Source organism: Pseudochaenichthys georgianus, chromosome 23, assembly GCF_902827115.2.
Source record: "Pseudochaenichthys georgianus chromosome 23, fPseGeo1.2, whole genome shotgun sequence".
NCBI classification, from domain to species: Eukaryota; Metazoa; Chordata; class Actinopteri; order Perciformes; family Channichthyidae; genus Pseudochaenichthys; species Pseudochaenichthys georgianus.
The window spans coordinates 24,717,813-24,736,543 of record NC_047525.1 but is presented as its reverse complement, the minus strand read 5'-3'; the positions used below and the strand labels follow the sequence as shown (position 1 = coordinate 24,736,543).

At 42.5% G+C, this 18,731-nt stretch overlaps 1 protein-coding gene across 1 annotated transcript; it reads right to left on the bottom strand.

The window, feature by feature from the left end:
- Positions 1 to 396: 396 nt before the first annotated feature.
- Positions 397 to 14,307, bottom strand: LOC117439052 (resistance to inhibitors of cholinesterase protein 3). The gene is made up of 6 exons (XM_034074765.2): positions 13,987 to 14,307; positions 10,757 to 10,977; positions 9,178 to 9,250; positions 8,963 to 9,053; positions 7,502 to 7,611; positions 397 to 3,813 (listed from the first exon to the last, which is right to left on the bottom strand). The coding sequence occupies exons 1-6, from the start codon at positions 14,126 to 14,128 to the stop codon at positions 3,464 to 3,466; spliced, it is 987 nt and encodes a 328-aa protein (XP_033930656.1). The 5' UTR covers positions 14,129 to 14,307; the 3' UTR covers positions 397 to 3,463.
- Between the last annotated feature and the right edge of the window lie 4,424 nt (positions 14,308 to 18,731).

Genomic DNA, 18,731 nt, shown 5'->3' with positions numbered 1-18,731 from the left:
GACTCTCTCCTCTTTGCTCTTCTCTCTGTGAGGAGCAGCAAGCCGTCAGAACTAAGTGACAAACAAACAATGGCATAAAATATTATTAATATGTCGGGTAGTAATACATTTATTTATTTTCTTCTCAAAGTACCAGAATGCGTAGTTTAAATGTTAGTATTTCTAAAAATCCCCCCAGACCCCCTGCTGGGGATGGGTTTTCAGCATGTGCACCTTTCTATGTGATACAGTTCAGCTTTGATTCCATCATCTCATTAAACCTTATTTAAAAGCATACTTTAGTTCACTGAAGGGATATACGGGATGCACTGTACCTCACTTTAACTAATCTTGTATGCTGAAAAGCGTATATATTACAGCACGATTTGTTGTTGAATAGATTTGAGTGGTTCAAAATATCGGGTCACGATTTATTGAAAAAGGAAAAAAGTGGGTCCCGAGGCCTGACCAGTTGAGAATACACACATTTAGAAAACACATGAAGGCAAACATGTGTGAAGTGGCAATGGATAGATAAATAAACTCGTGATTAAGTGGTAAAACAGCCAATAGTTGGGCAATGATGGCTGGGCTTCACAATAACAACATGTGATATTAAATGATTACACTCAGCTAATGGGGAATCTCAATTTTCCAAACATAATTCATTTTACAATGAACTTTTCCCAAACACTAAGCAAATTGTATTCTATTATCTACTATGAGTTAAATAAAGTGAGTCCTACACCGTAACAGACAAGGACACACACAAATGATGATCAGCACAAATTATAACAAGACTTGTTGTCATTTGAAAAACAAAAATCCAACCTGAATAGTAAGAGATATTTAGAAAAGCACATTGATAGTATGTTCCCAACGACTGAGCAATAAAATGCACTTCTCTCAATGATATAAGTATCCAATTAAACACATCCCAAATACAATGATTTAAAATGAAAAAAGTAAATTGGGGATTGTGTTTCTGGTTGACCAAATAATAATAATAATAATAATATATAATATTTTTATAGCGCCTTTCAGGAAACCCAAGGTCGCTTTACAAGTCGGGTAGGGGGGGGGGGGAAGTAGCAGAAAAATAAAGCTATTAAACTAACTGTACAGTGGGGAAAGCCTTGGTAAAAAGGTGCGTTTTGAGGGCTTTTTTGAAAATGTCCAGGGTTGGGGCGCTGCGGATTTCGGGGGGGGAGAGAGTTCCAGAGGGTGGGGGGTGCCACACTGAAGGCTCTGTCACCAAAAGTCCGCAACCTGGTGCGGGGGGTGGAGAGGAGATCCCGTCCAGATGATCTTAGCTTCCGGGATGGAGTGTGGGAGCGGAGGAGGTCAGACAGGTGTTGGGGGGCGAGGGCATGGAGGGATTTGTAAGTCAGAAGAAGGAGTTTATAGGCGATACGGTGCTTGACTGGGAGCCAGTGGAGCCAAATGATTGTCATCTTCCTATATGATAATTACATTTACATATGATTTGAGAAAGCACATGCAGTTGGTTTTGATGTATGCCCAAACACAGGCTCACATTTTCACCACACACATTAGAACATTCTGCTCAGCGCATCAGAGTCGATCCCTTTATGATTAAACAGGAAATCAGGATCATCAATCAATCAATCCTTCATTTCTGGAAAGTCCCAGCACACAGGATGTTCGGGGTTAGGATGCAAACCATGAAAGCACTTGTTCTCTAAATGGACACACGGAGAAGATGGGGTTTTAAGTCATCCGATGCTCACTTCCTGTGGCGTTCATCAAAGTGGAAATAGGCGATAAAAGACCTGCAGGAAATGCAACAACAGCACCGCAAAAAGACATCTCAGTGTTGTTATCCTAAGTCTGCGGGACAGCTGGATGAACATGTGGAGCCAATCGACGGAGCCAATCAAATAAATATACATGGAGGGATTTCATCCTAAAAAAAAGGCAATAAGTGCAACATGACTTTTAGCAGGACATTTTAAAGTCAGCACACAAAGACTAAAACCAGTAGCACTAACAAAGCTGGGGCTCTGTTGTGCCCAGTGTGCATATGGTGCAGAAGTGAGAGGAACAGCAAGAGGACTGATTTTTTTTTTCCCCGTGGGGGTGGAAGAGGGTCTGAGTTTAAACAGTATTCATGCACACTGCTATTTATAACAACAACCCTATCTTTGGGAAGCATGTCTGCACCAAGTTGTTATGAAAATGGGGTAAATTGTAGGTAAAATCTGAATTAATGTAGGAAGAGTAACTTCACGCCGCAGATTCCTCTCACAGCTGTTACAAAGGTATGAAACGAGTAGTCTTAATGTCATGTAACCCTTTTTTGCATCTGGGGTGTCAAACTCAAGGCCCGGGGGCCAAAACCGGCCCACGACTTCATTATACGTGGCCCCGCAAGAGATTGCAAAGAATATAATACGTTTATTATACGGGTACTTGCCACTTTACAGTAGCACGTTGCCCATAAACTACATTTCCCACAATGCATCTCATTTTGTGACATGCCACTGAAGAGACTTGCAATTATTTGCCCTGGACTTCTGCTTTCAGACGTAGTTAATTACCAAGTTATTATCCTATCCGATAATAATCCAATTCAGAGGCAATAATGTCATATAATACATTATTTTATCTATATATTAATATAGTTACAACCGGCCCTTTGAGTGCAACCTTTATACGAATGTGGCCCGCGATGAAATTGAGTTTGACACCCCTGATCTACAGGAAGAGTCGTATCATATCGACTCGTTGACCTGGTGCACACGTGTTTGTGCTGGTCCCTGTGAGTGCAACAGGACGATAGAGCGTCATGTGTTAGAGTTTCCTATGAATGCAATATATGATTATTGTTAACATGTCGACAGCCTTTTAGTTTACCATCTCAGAGTCCTGTTGTAAACACTGACATGTTGAATACCCCAAAGTTGTAGAGTACGGGTCCCCAGCACATAGAAACTGCCGGGTGCTAACTTGCATATGTTGGAAATGTGTATACAATTAGCCTAAGTTGCGTTAGTTAGCATATGCAGACAATAGTTATACAATGGGCAGATTGGGATGATCTTGTTGTGGATTTGGAGGTTCTTTAATCAATTTCTAACGTGGTCAGGACCAAAAAGGGCAGCTTTAACCAGAAAGTGGACATATATGTGTCTTCTTAATGAATTTTGGGTCGATTTTAAAGTTTTAGGAGACTCAAAACTCCCATTTCTGATCATAAAAAGGTCAAACATTGATTCAACATCTCAAAAACCAGACCAAAATTGTCCAAATCAGCCAAGCCACTTTTGAGATATTGTCTGCAGATGCTCATGAATGCAACTTACGCCAACTAGGCAGATTGCTGGGGACCCGTACCATACATTTCCAACATAAAGCTTTGGGGTGCTCAACATGTCTGCATTCACACGGCAGGCAAGAAGACCATTTTGGAAAGAAAGACATTCAGGGTTTGATAATAATCCGTGTCATTCCTCCAGTGAGTTCAGTCGGGCTTGTTTCGACGCCTGAGGCCAGAAACAAGCTGCTCTGATCCAACGTCCTCAATGTTTGTCTCAGAGGAGTCCTCTAAAGAAGGCATGAGCTCAGAGTCCTCCAAACCTTCCTCCTCTCCCTCCTCCTCCTCCTCCTCCTCTCCTTCTTCGGCCACTTCCCCGTCTGACTCCTCACGTTTCAGCTCCTTCATCTCTTCACCTTCTGCGGCAGCATCGTCTTCCAAACCCCTCGGACGGATCTGCTCCGAAGCTTCAGGCGTTTCTGGAGAACTTTCCGCTGCAGAGTCTTTGGCTCTGAGCGACTCGATGATGTCGTCTAGATTTCGCTCGCAGGACGACTCTGAAAGACAGGCGATAAAGGTTTTATTGTCATACGCACAGAAGCTACGGTGTAGAAATGGAAATGAAATTCTTCAGACGTGAGCCCCTCCAACAATGCAACATCTGTAATAAAAAAGTAGTGCAAGAAGTCTATATACATGTCAATAGAATATGATATGTACAAGAACAGAATATGAAATTAAATAATGTAAATTAAATATGGTTTATTGCATTGACCACTATTTATATAAATGGGTAGATTGCAAGATGACAAACATGAATGTTTAACGGATTTAAAAGTGAAGGGCATTTTCCATTGATAAAAAACAGCTGAAAACATATATTTTTATTAGACAACCCCTTTTATTGATTTATTTTATAGGCTTTTATTTATTGTATATATTTTATAGTTTTATTAGCGACATTCCCTTTTAAGTTTGTCTTCATTCTTATTATTTTATTCGTTTTTATTGTTTTATTGATTTTATAAAAAATGTAAATGTTGATTTATATAACTATTATTATCATTATACTTATTATTATTATTATATGATAAAAGCCATAATTTAAAACACAGTTAAGTCTCAGTCTCAATGGATAGCGGCATTAAAAAGAGATAGCAACTGAAGCCAACGACTGCAGTGGGACTCGAACGCTACCCTCTGATTCGAAGTCCAGCACACTTCCCACTGAGCCACAGCCTCCGTAAACAGATATCATGTTCTGCTGTCACTTCTAAAAACAAACATTATAAATATTGCTCAATATCAAGTCTTTCCTGTCACTTGTGAGCTGTTCAGTGACCATCAACGAAACCCAACACTTCCTGCAGAAAGAAGTCACGGAGGGATTTGTTCCTGCGATCAACCGCCAGAAAGCTTTCAACGCTAATGCAGGTTTAATTGCATTCAACCAATGGACAGTATTCCTGTGTGAAGTATCTCAGGGCAGCAGAGACTCTGATTCGGAATTAAAAAAACATCTCGGCTGCAATCGATAGCATACAAAAAGCTAACACCTGACGAAGGTAACGAAGTCTTAAAATTAGTCAAAAGTAAACAGTTATCGGAGAGCATGAGAGACGTGAGGTGGCTGATGTCAGTCAACAGACTTGCGGTCAGAGCTGTGGTCTCATGGAGCTGCTGTGTGAGAACTAGAACATGCCCCACGATGAACTGTGAGGAGGACGAGGCTTTACAGCACCTCCTCGTGGACTGCTATGAGCCCAGGAGGTGTGGTCGCTCCTAAGGGGCATCGGGTTAGACTTCAATGTAGAATATGTCTCAATCATGTATTGTATTCTGGATGAGGACAATAAGCACAGGGACCTTTTTCAGCTGGTAATTTGTATCACATGTATGAACATCTGGAATATGTGTATTATTAATGTAACTTGTGTATATCATGTACTGCCCAAATAATATAAAATAAAGTTTTCTAATAAAAAATAAATAAATTAAAGGTGGGGTAGGTAATTCACTTCAGATACACTTGTTGTTATATTCCATGGAATGCTCTTAACATCCCGATAGCAATGAATATCTGAAGTGCTTAGACAATAAATCCATTAAGAAATATCAACTCTGGAAGCCGTGGCGCTAAAAAGCACGACCAATCATCTGAGCCGGCTAAAGTAACTGGATGGCCTACCTGCCTGTCAGCCTTCCATCGGGGCACAGACTTATCTCGTGCCCTCATTGGCCATGTGCGCGTTCGTGTGTTGGAGGAGGGGCTCTGTGAGGAAGTGGCAGATTTGTTCCGGCTGTGTATTTTCAAATTCTAGCGATCTCGAGCTGGTTTCTCCAAAATGACCTACCCCACCTTTAACAGATCCTAAAGCAAATTAAAACAGGAAGAAAAGGGGGAGGCTTCTTACCAAAACACGATGTAGTTATTTTCTAATGTTTGGTTCTCTTTGTACCTCAAGTTAAAGACAACCACTATTTGTAAATGTACCGTATAACGTACTGTGTGCAGCTATAGTGTGACGGTTCACGTTGAAAGTAAACACTTCAGCCGCCATTTGCATGTCTCTGGATGACGGATTGAAAGTATAATCAGCAGGTTAGTATTTTGGTTGCAGATTCTGGGACGAAACCACAGAAAAGCCCCGCAGCACAGAACCTGCAAAACAGGTTCTTCCTTTGCATACTGTACTAGAAAAAGCTGCACGGAGGCGGCTGCAACACCTGATTCTCCTCTCTCTTATTTTGTGTTTCAGCCAAAGTTCTTTAAAAGACACTTTATACATGACATGGTGTATGGATATATGATAAACTGAGGTCTCTACTGCATCTGCTGCAACATTCTCTGGTGTAGAAATATATGTTGGGTTCACCATACTGTATAATATTGTCACTGTAAATATTTGACAATTTTTCACCTAGAACTACAGTATGTAAAATATGGGAATTTTCATGCAGAAACCGTGTTTGCAAATCAGACTTCAACCACATTTGTAATTGTAAAATCAGATGCAAAACACTTAATTAATTAATCAGATTAATCACCATTCGAACTATGTCCAAAACATGCCATTTATTTCTGTATATTGTTGGGAATGGAAAGATAAATGAAAGAAGGCGGATATATCCATTTAACATACAGTATCTATGTTTATTATAACATTTTTCTGCGTGTCAAAATGAAAGACAGCCCACACACCTATCAATCATCAAACCGTGGGGTCTTAATTCATTACGTGTTGATTTCTATCAACGGGAGAGTACTTCAGGAAAGTCGACAGAGGGGGGGTCGCGCTAGTGGAGTAATTCGTGACCCTCCGCAGCCGGTTGGCGTAGTTTTGGCACAGTTCCGTTGTTCAGACCGACGTTAACAGCAGCCTGTCTGTGCACACGGAGACCGACTCTGTCGTCCGGTGATCTAACCGCCTTCTGGAAAAGCTTCACAAGTACGTCGGTACGCAAATGCGCTTTGTGACACAAGTGACGGTACGCATTTCAGATTACGCACATAACCTGCGTACCAGTTATGTGCACCCCTGTACCAGAGCCATATTATTACTATTATATGGCTCTGCCCTGTACTACAGCAAGAGTATTCTCCGTCGGGACTTCCTGCAACAACACCACGCCGTTATCAAAGATCTTCTATTGAGAAGACGATCACTACGTGACAAAAGTTTTCAAAACCGTGGCTACTGAAATCAATCTGACTAACTGCTGTCTGTGCAATTTACTCCGCGAGTTGGGAGACTTTATTTTGCTTACTTTAACATCATGTTTCATGGTGGGGCTAAGCCATTTCTTGGTATGGGTCTAGCCTACCCCAGCCATACCCTGGCGCTGCCACTGGTGGCACGTATGGGGCGGGCCATTCTGCACATGCGTTAAATGCGTTAAATATTTTAACGCAATTTATTAAAAAAATTAATTACCGCCGTTAACGCGATAATTTTGACAGCACTACTAAAAACGTGTGTCTGCCAAAGTCAAAATTCAAATTGTGGTTTATGGCAACAAACCAAAGCTGAAGCCAGATCGAGAGATGGCGTAAATGCATTTTCAATATCTTATCATCTATCCCGCAGGTTGCTGGTTTGGGTCTTTTTCATTGGAAACATTTCACGCTGCATTCATGCACGCTAACATTGTAACTATAGGTGTGAGATGCATGAGGTTACTAAGCTAACTGGGAAGTAACAGTGTGAATAGTGTGTCCTAAGAACTCGATCAAACACTATGTACCGTTGATGTTGATTGGGGGGCAGTCCATGCCTCTCTTCTTCATCAGGACGCGGATGGTCTGCAGCTGAGACATGATCTCGTTCTTTTGATCCAGGGCCACGGACTTCACACTGAAGAGAAATGAAAGCAAATATATCTCCAGTGGTTTAAAGTACATTTACTCAATCCCCTGTGCCCTCCTTTATACTGTAGGCCAGCTAAATGAAAAGGGACAGGCAGAGTAACGTGAGGATCATGTTTCAGAAGGCAAGGCAAGTTTATCTATATAGCACCTTTCAACACAAGGCAATTCAAAGTGCTTTACAAAAAATGAAAGACATTAAGAAAATGGCATTTAAAATGAGTCATTAAAAAGCAAAGCTAATAAAATAAACATTAAAAGAAAAAGTACATGGATAAAAGTTACAGTGCAGTCTAAGATATGAATAGTTCAATTAAAAGCAGCGACAAAAAGAAAAGTCTTCAGCCTGGATTTAAAAGTAGTAAGAGTTGCAGCGAACCTGCAGGTTTCTGGGAGTTTGTTCCAGATGCTTGGAGCATAGTAACTGAACGCTGCTTCTCCAGGTTTAGTTCTGACTCTGGGGACAGAAAGCTGACCAGTCCCTGAAGACCTGAGAGATCTGGATGGTTCATCATTTAGCAGGAGGTCAGAAATGTATTTTGGGCCTAAACCATTCAGTGCTTTATAAACCAGCAGCAGTATTTAGAAATCTATTCTTTGACACACAGGAAGCCAGTGTGAAGACTTCAGAGCAGGAGTGATGTGATCCACTTTCTTAGTGTTAGTGAGGACTCGAGCAGCGGCGTTCTGAATCAGCTGCAGCTTCCTAATAGATGTTTTAGTGAGACCTGTGAAGACACCATTGCAGTAGTCCAGTCTACTGAAGATAAAGGCATGGACACGTTTTTCCAAATCCTGCTGTGACATTAGTCTTTTAATCCTAGATATGTTCTTTAGGTGATAGTAGGCTGATTTAGTAACTGTTTTAATGTGACTGTTGAAGCTCAGGTCAGAGTCCATGACTACACCTAGATGTCTGGCTTTATCTGTTGGTTTGAACATTGCACACTGAAGCTCAGCGCTAACTTTTATACGTTCTGCCTTGGCTCCAAAAACCATTACCTCAGTTTTATCTTTGTTTAATTGGAGAAAGTTCTGACACATCCAGTCATTGATTTGTTCAATGCCCTTACTCAGTGTTTGAATTGGAGCATAGTCTCCTGGTGAAATTGTTACGTAAATGTGTGTGTCATCCGCATAGCTATGGTAACTTATTTGTTCTTCATTATCTGAGCCAGTGGTAGCATGTAGATGTTAAAGAGAAGAGGCCCCAAGATGGAGCCTTGAGGTACCCCACATGTCATATTTGTCAACTCAGATGTGTATTTGAACTGGAGCATAGTCTCCTGGTGAAATGGTTACATTACACTTCAACAGAAGCAGAGAGCATGAAAACAAACCAGTTAGTGAGCGGGTCCAGCTGAGTGAGGATGGAGTTCAGCATCCTCTCCGTCTGCGTCAGCCTTTGTTCCAGCTCATTCAGCTGGTTCTCTGCAGAACAAACACACAGTGTGCAGAGAGGGTGCCTTCAGGGGTAATTCAACACTCGCATGTTTGTTTGATTTGAGGAAACACAGATATGCAAACAGCAATCAGACGGGGATGAAACACACACCTGCTTCCACTGATTTCTTTGCTCCTTTCACAACTTTCTCCTTTTGTTGTTCCGTGTCATCTGCAGACTTTATCTGTAGGTGGAAAAACATGACGCCATGTTGGTTTTGCAAATTCGTTTATCACATTTGTAAATGATCTCAAAGTTCCTCAGTGTAACGGTGCGTCCACACAGCAGCTTTAAACAAATCTTCCAACGCTTTTCTGCCCGTTGACTTTGAATGGGGATGACATCACTTTGCCTCGCTTTTCGCCGAACTGCATTGTGGGGGAGCGAAGCGAAGATTTCCAGGATTTTCAGGATTCAAAAGTTGAGCAATGTTCAACTTTTGAAGCTGAGCTGGAAGCGCCAGCCAATCAAATCTCGTTTATGCAAATCTGACAGTAGAAGCGCTAGCCAATCAGACCGCGTGTAAGCAGGGAGAGCCAGACCGCAGTTCATTTCCTCATATTCCAAACGAGAAGTTACGGTAGCAAATCACCCGGTTCTTTACGACCAGAACTATTACCGGGATACAAACCGGAGGAACCAGGCATGGAGGGAGGTGGCAGAGACAGTGGGGGAACTGGTAGGGTTTCGCCTGTTTGGGGAGTTTATATATATATATATATTGCTCGCATAAAATCCCCGGGGTTTTTTGCTTTGTGTGTCGGGGGCGGGAGATTCATGTGATTGGTTGTTGGTCGCGTTGCTCGCTTTCAGACACGCCCAGCTCCAAGATGTTCAAGATGTTTGAAAAGCTGCCGTGTGGACGTACCGTTACAGGCAGACATTTGACTCATTTGTTCCAAGTCTCATGTCATTTAGACGACTTACACTCTCAATACTGTGGTCAATTTGGGGTGAAGTGTCTTGCCCAAGGACACAACGACATGCTGACTGCAGTGGGGATTGAACCTGTGCTCCTGATCCACCCAAAGATCAACGCGCTGAGCCACACCCTTCTCTTTTATCATGAGAACATGAGAAAAGACAAGTTAGTACCTGTCTTTTTATGATGTTATTGGACAGTGTATCTAATCCTAAATTAAGTGTCACCAAAAATGGCAGTTTTGAGTCCCCTCAATCTTTAAAAACGTCCAAAACTTAAATAAAAATCAGTCAAATATGGCCAGTTTTGGGTTAAAACTGCCGTGCTTGACCCAGAAAAAGGATTCAACATCCTCAATGACCTCCAAAACCACTCCGAAATTGTCCAAATCTGCCAAGCAATTGTTTAGCTACTGTCTGCGTGTGGTGCAGTGGGTTGTGCGTTGGTGTTTGGATCAGGGGGTCACGGGTTCAAACCCCACTGCAGTCAGCATGTCGTTGTGTCCCTGAGACACTTCACCACAAAGTGCTCCTGTGGGGACTGTCCACAGTGTTGAGAATGGAAGTCGCTTTGGATAAAAGCGTCTAACAAGTGACATGTCATGTGATATGCTAATTAATGCAACTTGTGCTAATGTGCAAATTGCTCAACATATTCAAGTTAGCATCCGGTAGTTTCTATGTGCTGGGGGCCCGTACTCTACATTTCTAACATAAAACGTTGTGGTACTCAACATCTCCGTGTCCCCATGAGCTGGACTTTACTCACCTTTAAGAATTTATAGGCTGCAAACACTCCGAGCCCGATGGCGTAGAGAGGCATCAGCGTGAACACGTAGCCCTTGTTGCTGTTGGTTTTGAACTTGTTGTCGCTCTTCATCTCTTGCTCCATCAGCTTCTTCATCTGCTGCATGTTCTCCGGGCTCTGGGGGGAACCCGGTGCGTTCAGGTTCATCGGCTGACCTCTCACTGCACCTGGACCCGGACCAGCTGATACCAGAACAACATGAGGGGGACAAAGGGAGAGGATTCTGAGTACAGTGGGTGGAAGATATGCTTTTTATTTGTTGGGAAAATACTGAATGTACTCTTCCAGTCTGAGAGTAACATGATAACAAAGGTATCCCAACTGTAGCTGTGAACATGACAGGATGTGTGATGACCTGGAAGAGCATCAGGACTGTTTGAGGCAGATGATAGCTATGTGATTAACATGATGATTCAGCCTCTATGGAGAGAGACATATGACAAGCATGCTCATTTCTGACGTGGAGCTGATCTGAAGTAAACATTGAATACTGCTTTCTATTCCTCCATCTTGTGACTGTGTGACTCCCTCTCTTGATATCAGCATGTGAAGGACACTGCTCAGGAACTAGTTGATGCTCTGTGTGTGATGACTCCTTCCTTTCTGGAGAGGATCACAGATACATGGATCCTGAGGCTGAAGATCAAGCCGGTGACGAGTAAGATACATTGCATTTAGCTGACACTTTTATCCAAAGCGACTTACAATAAGTGGGTTTGACCAACAAAATACAAACTTGAAGAAAACAGAATCATATAAGTACATCAGGCTAAAACATTTCAAGTGCTACTCAACTGGCTTTAGATAAGCCAGTCCTTTATTAATATATAAGTGCTCTGTTAGCAGTTCTTTGTTAGTAGTTCTATCGCTCGAAGTGGAGTCGAAAGAGATGAGTTTTCAGTCTGCGCCGGAAGGTGTGTAAGCTATCTGCCGTCCTGATGTCAATGGGAGCTCATTCCACCATCTTGGAGCCAGGATAGCAAACCCACGTGTTTTTGCTGATGGGAACTTGGGTCCCCCTCGCAGCGAGGGTGCAGCGAGTCGTTTGGCTGATGCAGAGCGGAGTGCACGTGCTGGGGTGTACGGTTTAACCATGTCCTGGATGTAGGAAGGGCCAGATCCATTCGCAGCATGGTACGCAAGTACCAGTGTCTTGAAGTGGATTCTAGCAGTTACCGGAAGCCAGTGGAGGGAGCGGAGGAGCGGCGTGGGGTGGGAACATTTAGGAAGGTTGAAGACCAGACGAGCCGCTGCATTCTGGATGAGAGAGGTCGGATGGCACATGCAGGTAGACCAGCCAGGAGGGAGTTGCAGTAGTCTAGGCGTGAGGTGACGAGAGCCTGGACCAGAACCTGCGTGGCTTTCTGGGTCAGCTGGGGACGCATCCTCCTGATGCTGTAAAGCGTGTATCTGCAGCAGCGGGTTGGAGCAGCGATGTTTGCAGTGAAGGACAGGTTGTTATAGGGTCACACCCAGATTCCTTGCAGTCTGAGTCGGGGAAACAACAGAGGGGCCGATGTTGATTGTTAGGTCAAGAGTGGGACAATCTTTTCCCGGAAGGAAAAGCAGTTCAGTCTTGTCAAGGTTGAGCTTGAGGTGGTGAGCAGACATCCACTGAGAGATGTCAGCTAGACAAGCAGAGATGCGTGCGACGACCTGGGTCTCTGAGCGGGGAAAGGACAGAATTAATTGGGTGTCGTCGGCGTAGCAGTGGTATGAAAAACCATGCGGGCTAATGACAGATCCGAGCGAGTTTGTGTACAAGGAGAAGAGGAGAGGACCGAGAACAGAGCCCTGAGGGACCCCTGTAGTTAATTGACAATTGACTCTCCAAGCTACCCTGTAGGTGCGGTCTTTGAGGTATGAGGTGAGGAGGGAAAGTGCAGAGCCTGAAACTCCAAGTTCTTGGAGAGCGAAGGAGGATCTGATGGTTCACCGTGTCGAATGCAGCAGACAGGTCCAACAGGATGATGACAGAGGAGAGGGAGGCTGCTTTAGCCGTGTGCAGTTCCTCAGAGACAGCAAGGAGGGCAGTTTCTGTGGAGTGACCTGCCTTGAAACCAGACTGGTGCGGATCCAGAAGGTTGTTCTGATGGAGATAGCAGGAGAGTTGTTTAAAGACAGCGCGTTCAAGTGTTTTAGACAGGAACGGGAGGAGAGAGACAGGCCTGTAGTTTATAACATCAGACGGGTTGAGAGTGGGTTTCTTCAGGAGAGGGTTTACTCTCGCCTCCTTGAGACTGTTTGGAAAGTGACCAGAAGTTAGAGAAGTGTTGATGAATTGGGTGAGAAACGGTAGAATATCAGGAGCGATAGTCTGAAGGAGGTTTGAGGGGATCGGGTCCAGAGGACAGGTGGTAGGGCGGGCAGAGGTAATGAGGATAAAACAAAATGCCTAATCGTAGAATGAGCTGCTAGAAAAAGCAATTACAAAGAATTAGCTTAAACCGCACATCCTGTCCGTAGATGACTAGGACGATATTATACATTGTTAGGCTAATTCAAAAAAGGCTTTTCACAATAAAAGACCTGCTTCTCTGAGCTGCCTCAAACAGGTGTTTCTATTGCACATTGCAGTTTGATTGCACAAACTAAAACACCACTCAGGAACATGAGGATTGGGAAAAGGCACTTAACTTTACCCAACGACTATACTTAAGTACAATTGAATGCTTCTTCATACTCCTACTCCTCTACAGTTCAGAGGTAAATGGTGTACTTGTACTCCACTACATGTATTTAATACCTTTAGTTACTTCACAGATGTGGATGAATGATGTGAAATATAATCAAGTGTTAAATCAGACTGTAGTTCCACCTGGAGTAAATCCACCAGCTACCCTGCAGTCTACAAAGTCCTTCAGACTAGCTGCACCTTCACCAGCTTTGAGAACACTTTCATGATCAATCATTATAAAACATATCATATATATTATTCTGAAATGAACCAATCTGCACAATGACTACTTTTACTGTCGCTACTTTCACTATATTTTGATGATAATACTTTTGTACTTTGACTTGAGGAACATTTTGAATGCAGGACTTTTACTGTAACAGAGTATTCCTGCACTCTGGTACTTCTACTTTGACTCAAGTACAAGATCTGTGTACTTCTACTTTTACTCAAGTACAAGATCTGAGAACTTCTACTTTTACTCAAGTACAAGATCTGGATCCCTTGTTCTTACCTTTTCTGGAGAGCCGGGGGTCGAACCGGGTCTCTTTGGTCCCGGATCCTCCGCCGACCCCGAACATCCTGGGCAGGACAACAAACGTGAAAAGCACGGCAGTGAAAGCCAGGGCGACTTGTTGTGATGTTGACACCACCATGCTCGGTGCACGCACACACACACGCAAACGCACACACTCGCACACACACTATAAGAGAAATTGATGAAGACGCTGGAGAAGGAGTGGGGGAATAAAAAAAGCTGTGGGGTTAAATGGAAATGAAAGATGAGTGAAAAATAAGACCTCAACTGTTCTGCTCAAAAACAGCTGGCTCTGATTCACTGCAATAAAACAGGAGCATGACATCCGAGGGAGGTGCTTTCAGAATAAAAGCGTCAACTGGGAGACACGAGAACAACATTCTCTAAACTCTCAGTGGACTTCAGAGTTTGTACAGAATATCGGTATGACAATACGACACCCTCTGTCCTTAGACCCTCACATCGTACAAGGAAAAACTTCCGGAGAAAATCCACAGTTTAAAGGGGAACATGGGAGAAACCTCAGGGAGAGCAACAGAGGAGGGATCCCTCTCCCAGGACGTCACGTGACCAAGAGTAAAACAAATGCTTGACTTGGGAATTCTCTAAACTCTAATTGTAACGTGATTATTTTATTATATGTTTTTAAATATATCATTGTGCTCCTGTAACTATATATATATATATATATATATATATATATATAATATATATATATTTATATATATGTATGTATGTATTTAATATATAGGAATTTACAATTATCAACATGTGGTTGTGACGAATAGTAAAAAAAGAAAAGAAAATGGAGTTCTTCTGATTATTCTTTCTCAGAAAAAAATTATATATTAAGAATTTTGCAAAAATATCTGACTTTTATTTTGAAAATACGTACCGCAACTTCCTCATCGGTTGAGGTTTTATCTGGTAGTAACAGAACATGAAAAGCGCGCTCCTGCCCCCTGTCGGCAGAAGAGGTTCTCTACATGTCTGTTTAAATATTGATAACTTACTCAAGTAGGGGAGAAGGGGGTAAGTTGAGCCAGTGGGTAAATTGAACCACCCCCTGTAACCAGGCAACGCCTTATAGTTGTAATCGCCTTATAGTTGTAATCAGTTGTAATCAGTGACCAGAAATTATGCAAGCTCCACCCATTTCTCATTGCCTGTGAAAGAGAGATACTCATTGTGGTCTGGTAAGTAAACATTTTTACAAAAATGCTTGTCAAAGTACATTTTCTAGATGTCAGCTATATCGGCTGTCATGTCAAAAAAAAAGTATCCAGGTTTAAACACATATATTGTATATGTTGATGTGTTGGCAGCGTATTAAACCATGTGAATCATTAAGCTAAAGATGACTGTATTTTAATGCTAGGCTATTTTTTCTAAAATGGTGGCTATGGGGTAAAGTGAACCACGGGCTTTGGGGTAAATTGAGCCAGTTTTTTCAATGGAGAAATTAATGAAAGTAGGCCAAGTTGATAATAAGAGCTCATTGTAGGCTACATTTAAAGTTGAATTTACCCTGTCTTTGATTGGTAAGATGTATGAAATTGTATCACCATTTGTATGATTACTTTTCCGTTTAACGTGTTAAAAAAAAATCAATCAATTCAATCGAAATTTATATTAAAAATATTTGAAAAACTAAGCTTGTATTTGGTTTGTTATTTATAGTTTATAGTTACCTTTAAGATTTGTTGTAGGTATGCCCAGGTTTGAACAGGTACGCCCAGGTTTTAACCGTGATTCAATGACAAGGGGAGATTCCCAGTCGATCGCGAGATGTGTCTAAAAATAGAACAATATTCTGTTTTATCGTTAATGTCCTATAGCATAATCTTCCTGTGCTAGAATAATGCACTTGAACGCATCAAAGCTTTGTGATTGGCCGGCGTGACCCCATGTGTCGGGGCGTGGCTGGTGGGCAGTGGGCACTATAGAGAACCGCAGTGACGCGTCCTAAAACCCGGAAGTAAGTTAGCATTTTTAGCACTTCCGGTTCCTTCGTCAAAAAAGCAATGTATTTTCTCCATAGGGTTTTGGAAAATAGCTCGAAATAAGGTCTGTGGTTGACACAAATTTAAGAGATAAATCACGTTTTGTTCTACGACAGTAGATACATCAGCCGTGACCCCACTGGTGATTTATGAAGAGTTTACGTGTCTGAAAAACGATGGTTGTTACCGAGTGGCTGAATAGGACTACAGAAATGGTCGAGGCCGTTGTACGTCATTACGCCTACACACGTAAACACTCCCGCTAAGTTTGTTTTCCCCTGTGTTCTGCTTGAAAGCAAGTACCTGCCTATCTGTAGTCTCTTTAGTATCTGTATATCTATATCTGACCATTAGAATCTCTATTTTTGAAATGGTCATTTTTAACACCGTAGTTTTATAAATTATAGAATAATTAATTACCAGTGTTTTCCAATTTTACTCGGCAGTTCGTTTCGTTGGCTAACGTTAGCTAAAGCTAGCGCTACTAGTTAGCTAAAGCTAGCGCTACTAGTTAGCTACGCAATGGTTTGTTGCTTTGCTCCGGGTTGCAGCCACAGGTCTTCGCATGAAACGTGCTCGTTCTATCGTTTCCCGGCCAATGTTTTCCAAAGGAGAGTCTGGATTCGTGCCATGAGGTAAGCTGACGTTACATTTTTGTCCATGTCACGGTGAAATGTAAATGATGGGTAGTGTATCGCCGTTTTAGAGATGGCACTGCTGAAAAGACCGCAACATAAGTAAAGATAATGAATACATCCTATTAAAACCTGTGTGGCTTATATGATAAGTCTAATTAGTACAAGCAGCATAACGTTTCCCCATGTGACTAAAGATTGTATTCAGGGAAATCAGTTTGACATATTGAACTAATAACAAATCACCTCTGGCTGGCAGAGAACGCTCTGCTCCATAGCTTCTCTTGGACGTAACATCACATGTACATTTTACATTTATATTCAATTTAATATTCCATCCCTCACATACTTTTGTATATATAATAACTTATATTTTGTTTTTCTTGTTATGCTGCTGCAACACAAACATTTCCCCAATTGGGATCAATACAGTAATATCTTAATTAATTAAGAAATATAACTATTATAATTAGTGTAGCAGCTGACACCTATTTTCAATATGGATTAATCTACCTTTATTTCTTTAGTTCAATTTTGATCTATAAAAATGTCAAAATAGGGAAAATGTTCACGAGACAAAGTGCAAGGTTATATCTTTAGATGTTTTGTTTTAGCCTATGTACTGTATGTCTTAATGCTCTTATTTGTGACGATGTGACTTCCATGAAACTAATATTTCATATCTTCCCAACAGACGAGCTGACAGGAAGCCTAACCCCCTAAACGCACCAGGAGCGTCTGCGCCGCGTTACGGCCGCGCCGCGGCGGTCGTAAGGATCGCGGCCACTCTAGTCAATGAGTGCTGTTCCACCACACGCGCCGCGTTACGGCTCAGACGCGTCCCACAAGCGGCTCGGCGCAGCGCTTCTCTAAAATTAGGATGAATCCTATTTTTGCCGTGGCGCAGCCCAGGGTGCGAACTGGAGGGGAGCAGGGGGAGCTATAGCTCCCCTAGTGGTGACATGAGCTCCCCTGGGAACATGGTTTGTGAAATTTGGGGGGAGCTCTCTAAAATATTGATATGATGACAAAATAAATTTGGGCATGGTCTTTTTTTCAAAGGTGTAAAATAAGTGAAATAAAATTATATTTAGAGTTTATGATTCATGAAAAAAGTGTCACCTGCTTGCACGCTGCCCGCAGCTCCACCCACTACCCACTCACTCACAAGCTCGTTTAGTTAGCACTGCATGTTTACCAGGCATTGTTGCTGCTGCTGACATGTCGAAAAGAAAAAAACAACTTACTTTGGGCAATTTCTTTAAAAAGACGGCCAAACAACCCGATCAAGAAGACCAACCGAATGTAGCTGGTGGTAGCACATCGTACGTTGTGACTGCTGCTACAACAGAACCGAGAGAGGAGGGAGCTAACGTCAGTGCTAGTGCTAACTTGACAGCTAACGTTAACTTGGGGGCTGAAGGGACACAAGAAGACGAGCCGTTGTGTAGTGTGTGTGGCGTCGCGTCTCTCCAGGCAGGGTTGTGTTGTGCTATAGCTGTATTATTAATATTGATATTGTTCATGGTTGGTGCCGCTGGCTGCTCTTATCGCGTGTGTTCGGCTCTGTGTGGGCTACAGCCGTAATAGGCTATAGCCCATGTGAAACAATGTAGCCTGTTTTTGAGTCATTTTAAGTTGATTTAATTAAACAGTCAAACGTTACATTGGTGGTCCGTGGATTATTTATTATCAAGTTGATTGAAGTTTGCGTGGCCCATACATGCTCGGGAAATCTGTTGACATGAACATGATCCATCGGGACGTTTCATGTAAATGTAGACCTGTGGCACCACCCCGTGTGCAACAGGTTTTCTCTTTATAATAGTCTGTGCTGTTGCTATTAACGCATGGATCAGCATTCCCCCCCCCCCGCAAAAAAATAAAAATAAATTCCGGCTCCCCCGGAGACCGTGGTATAGTTCGCACACTGGCGCAGCCGTAAGGTAAGGTCGGACAGGCAGCCCCCTCCTCGCAGGAAGTGGAAAGGTGAGCATCCGGGCCAGGCCCATCCCGCATATATACTAATTTAGCAGACCCCCCTCCTTCATCACAACACCTCCACTACGATACGCACAATGGA

Coding starts and splice junctions, on each gene's coding strand:
- LOC117439052 (XM_034074765.2), bottom strand. CDS start 14,128: ATGGTGGTGTCAACATCACAACAAGTCGCCCTGGCTTTCACTGCCGTG. Junction 9,054..9,177: donor AAAGAAATCAGTGGAAGCAG/GTGTGTGTTTCA, acceptor TTTGTTCTGCAG/AGAACCAGCTGAATGAGCTG. Junction 7,612..8,962: donor CTGGACCCGCTCACTAACTG/GTTTGTTTTCAT, acceptor ATTTCTCTTCAG/TGTGAAGTCCGTGGCCCTGG.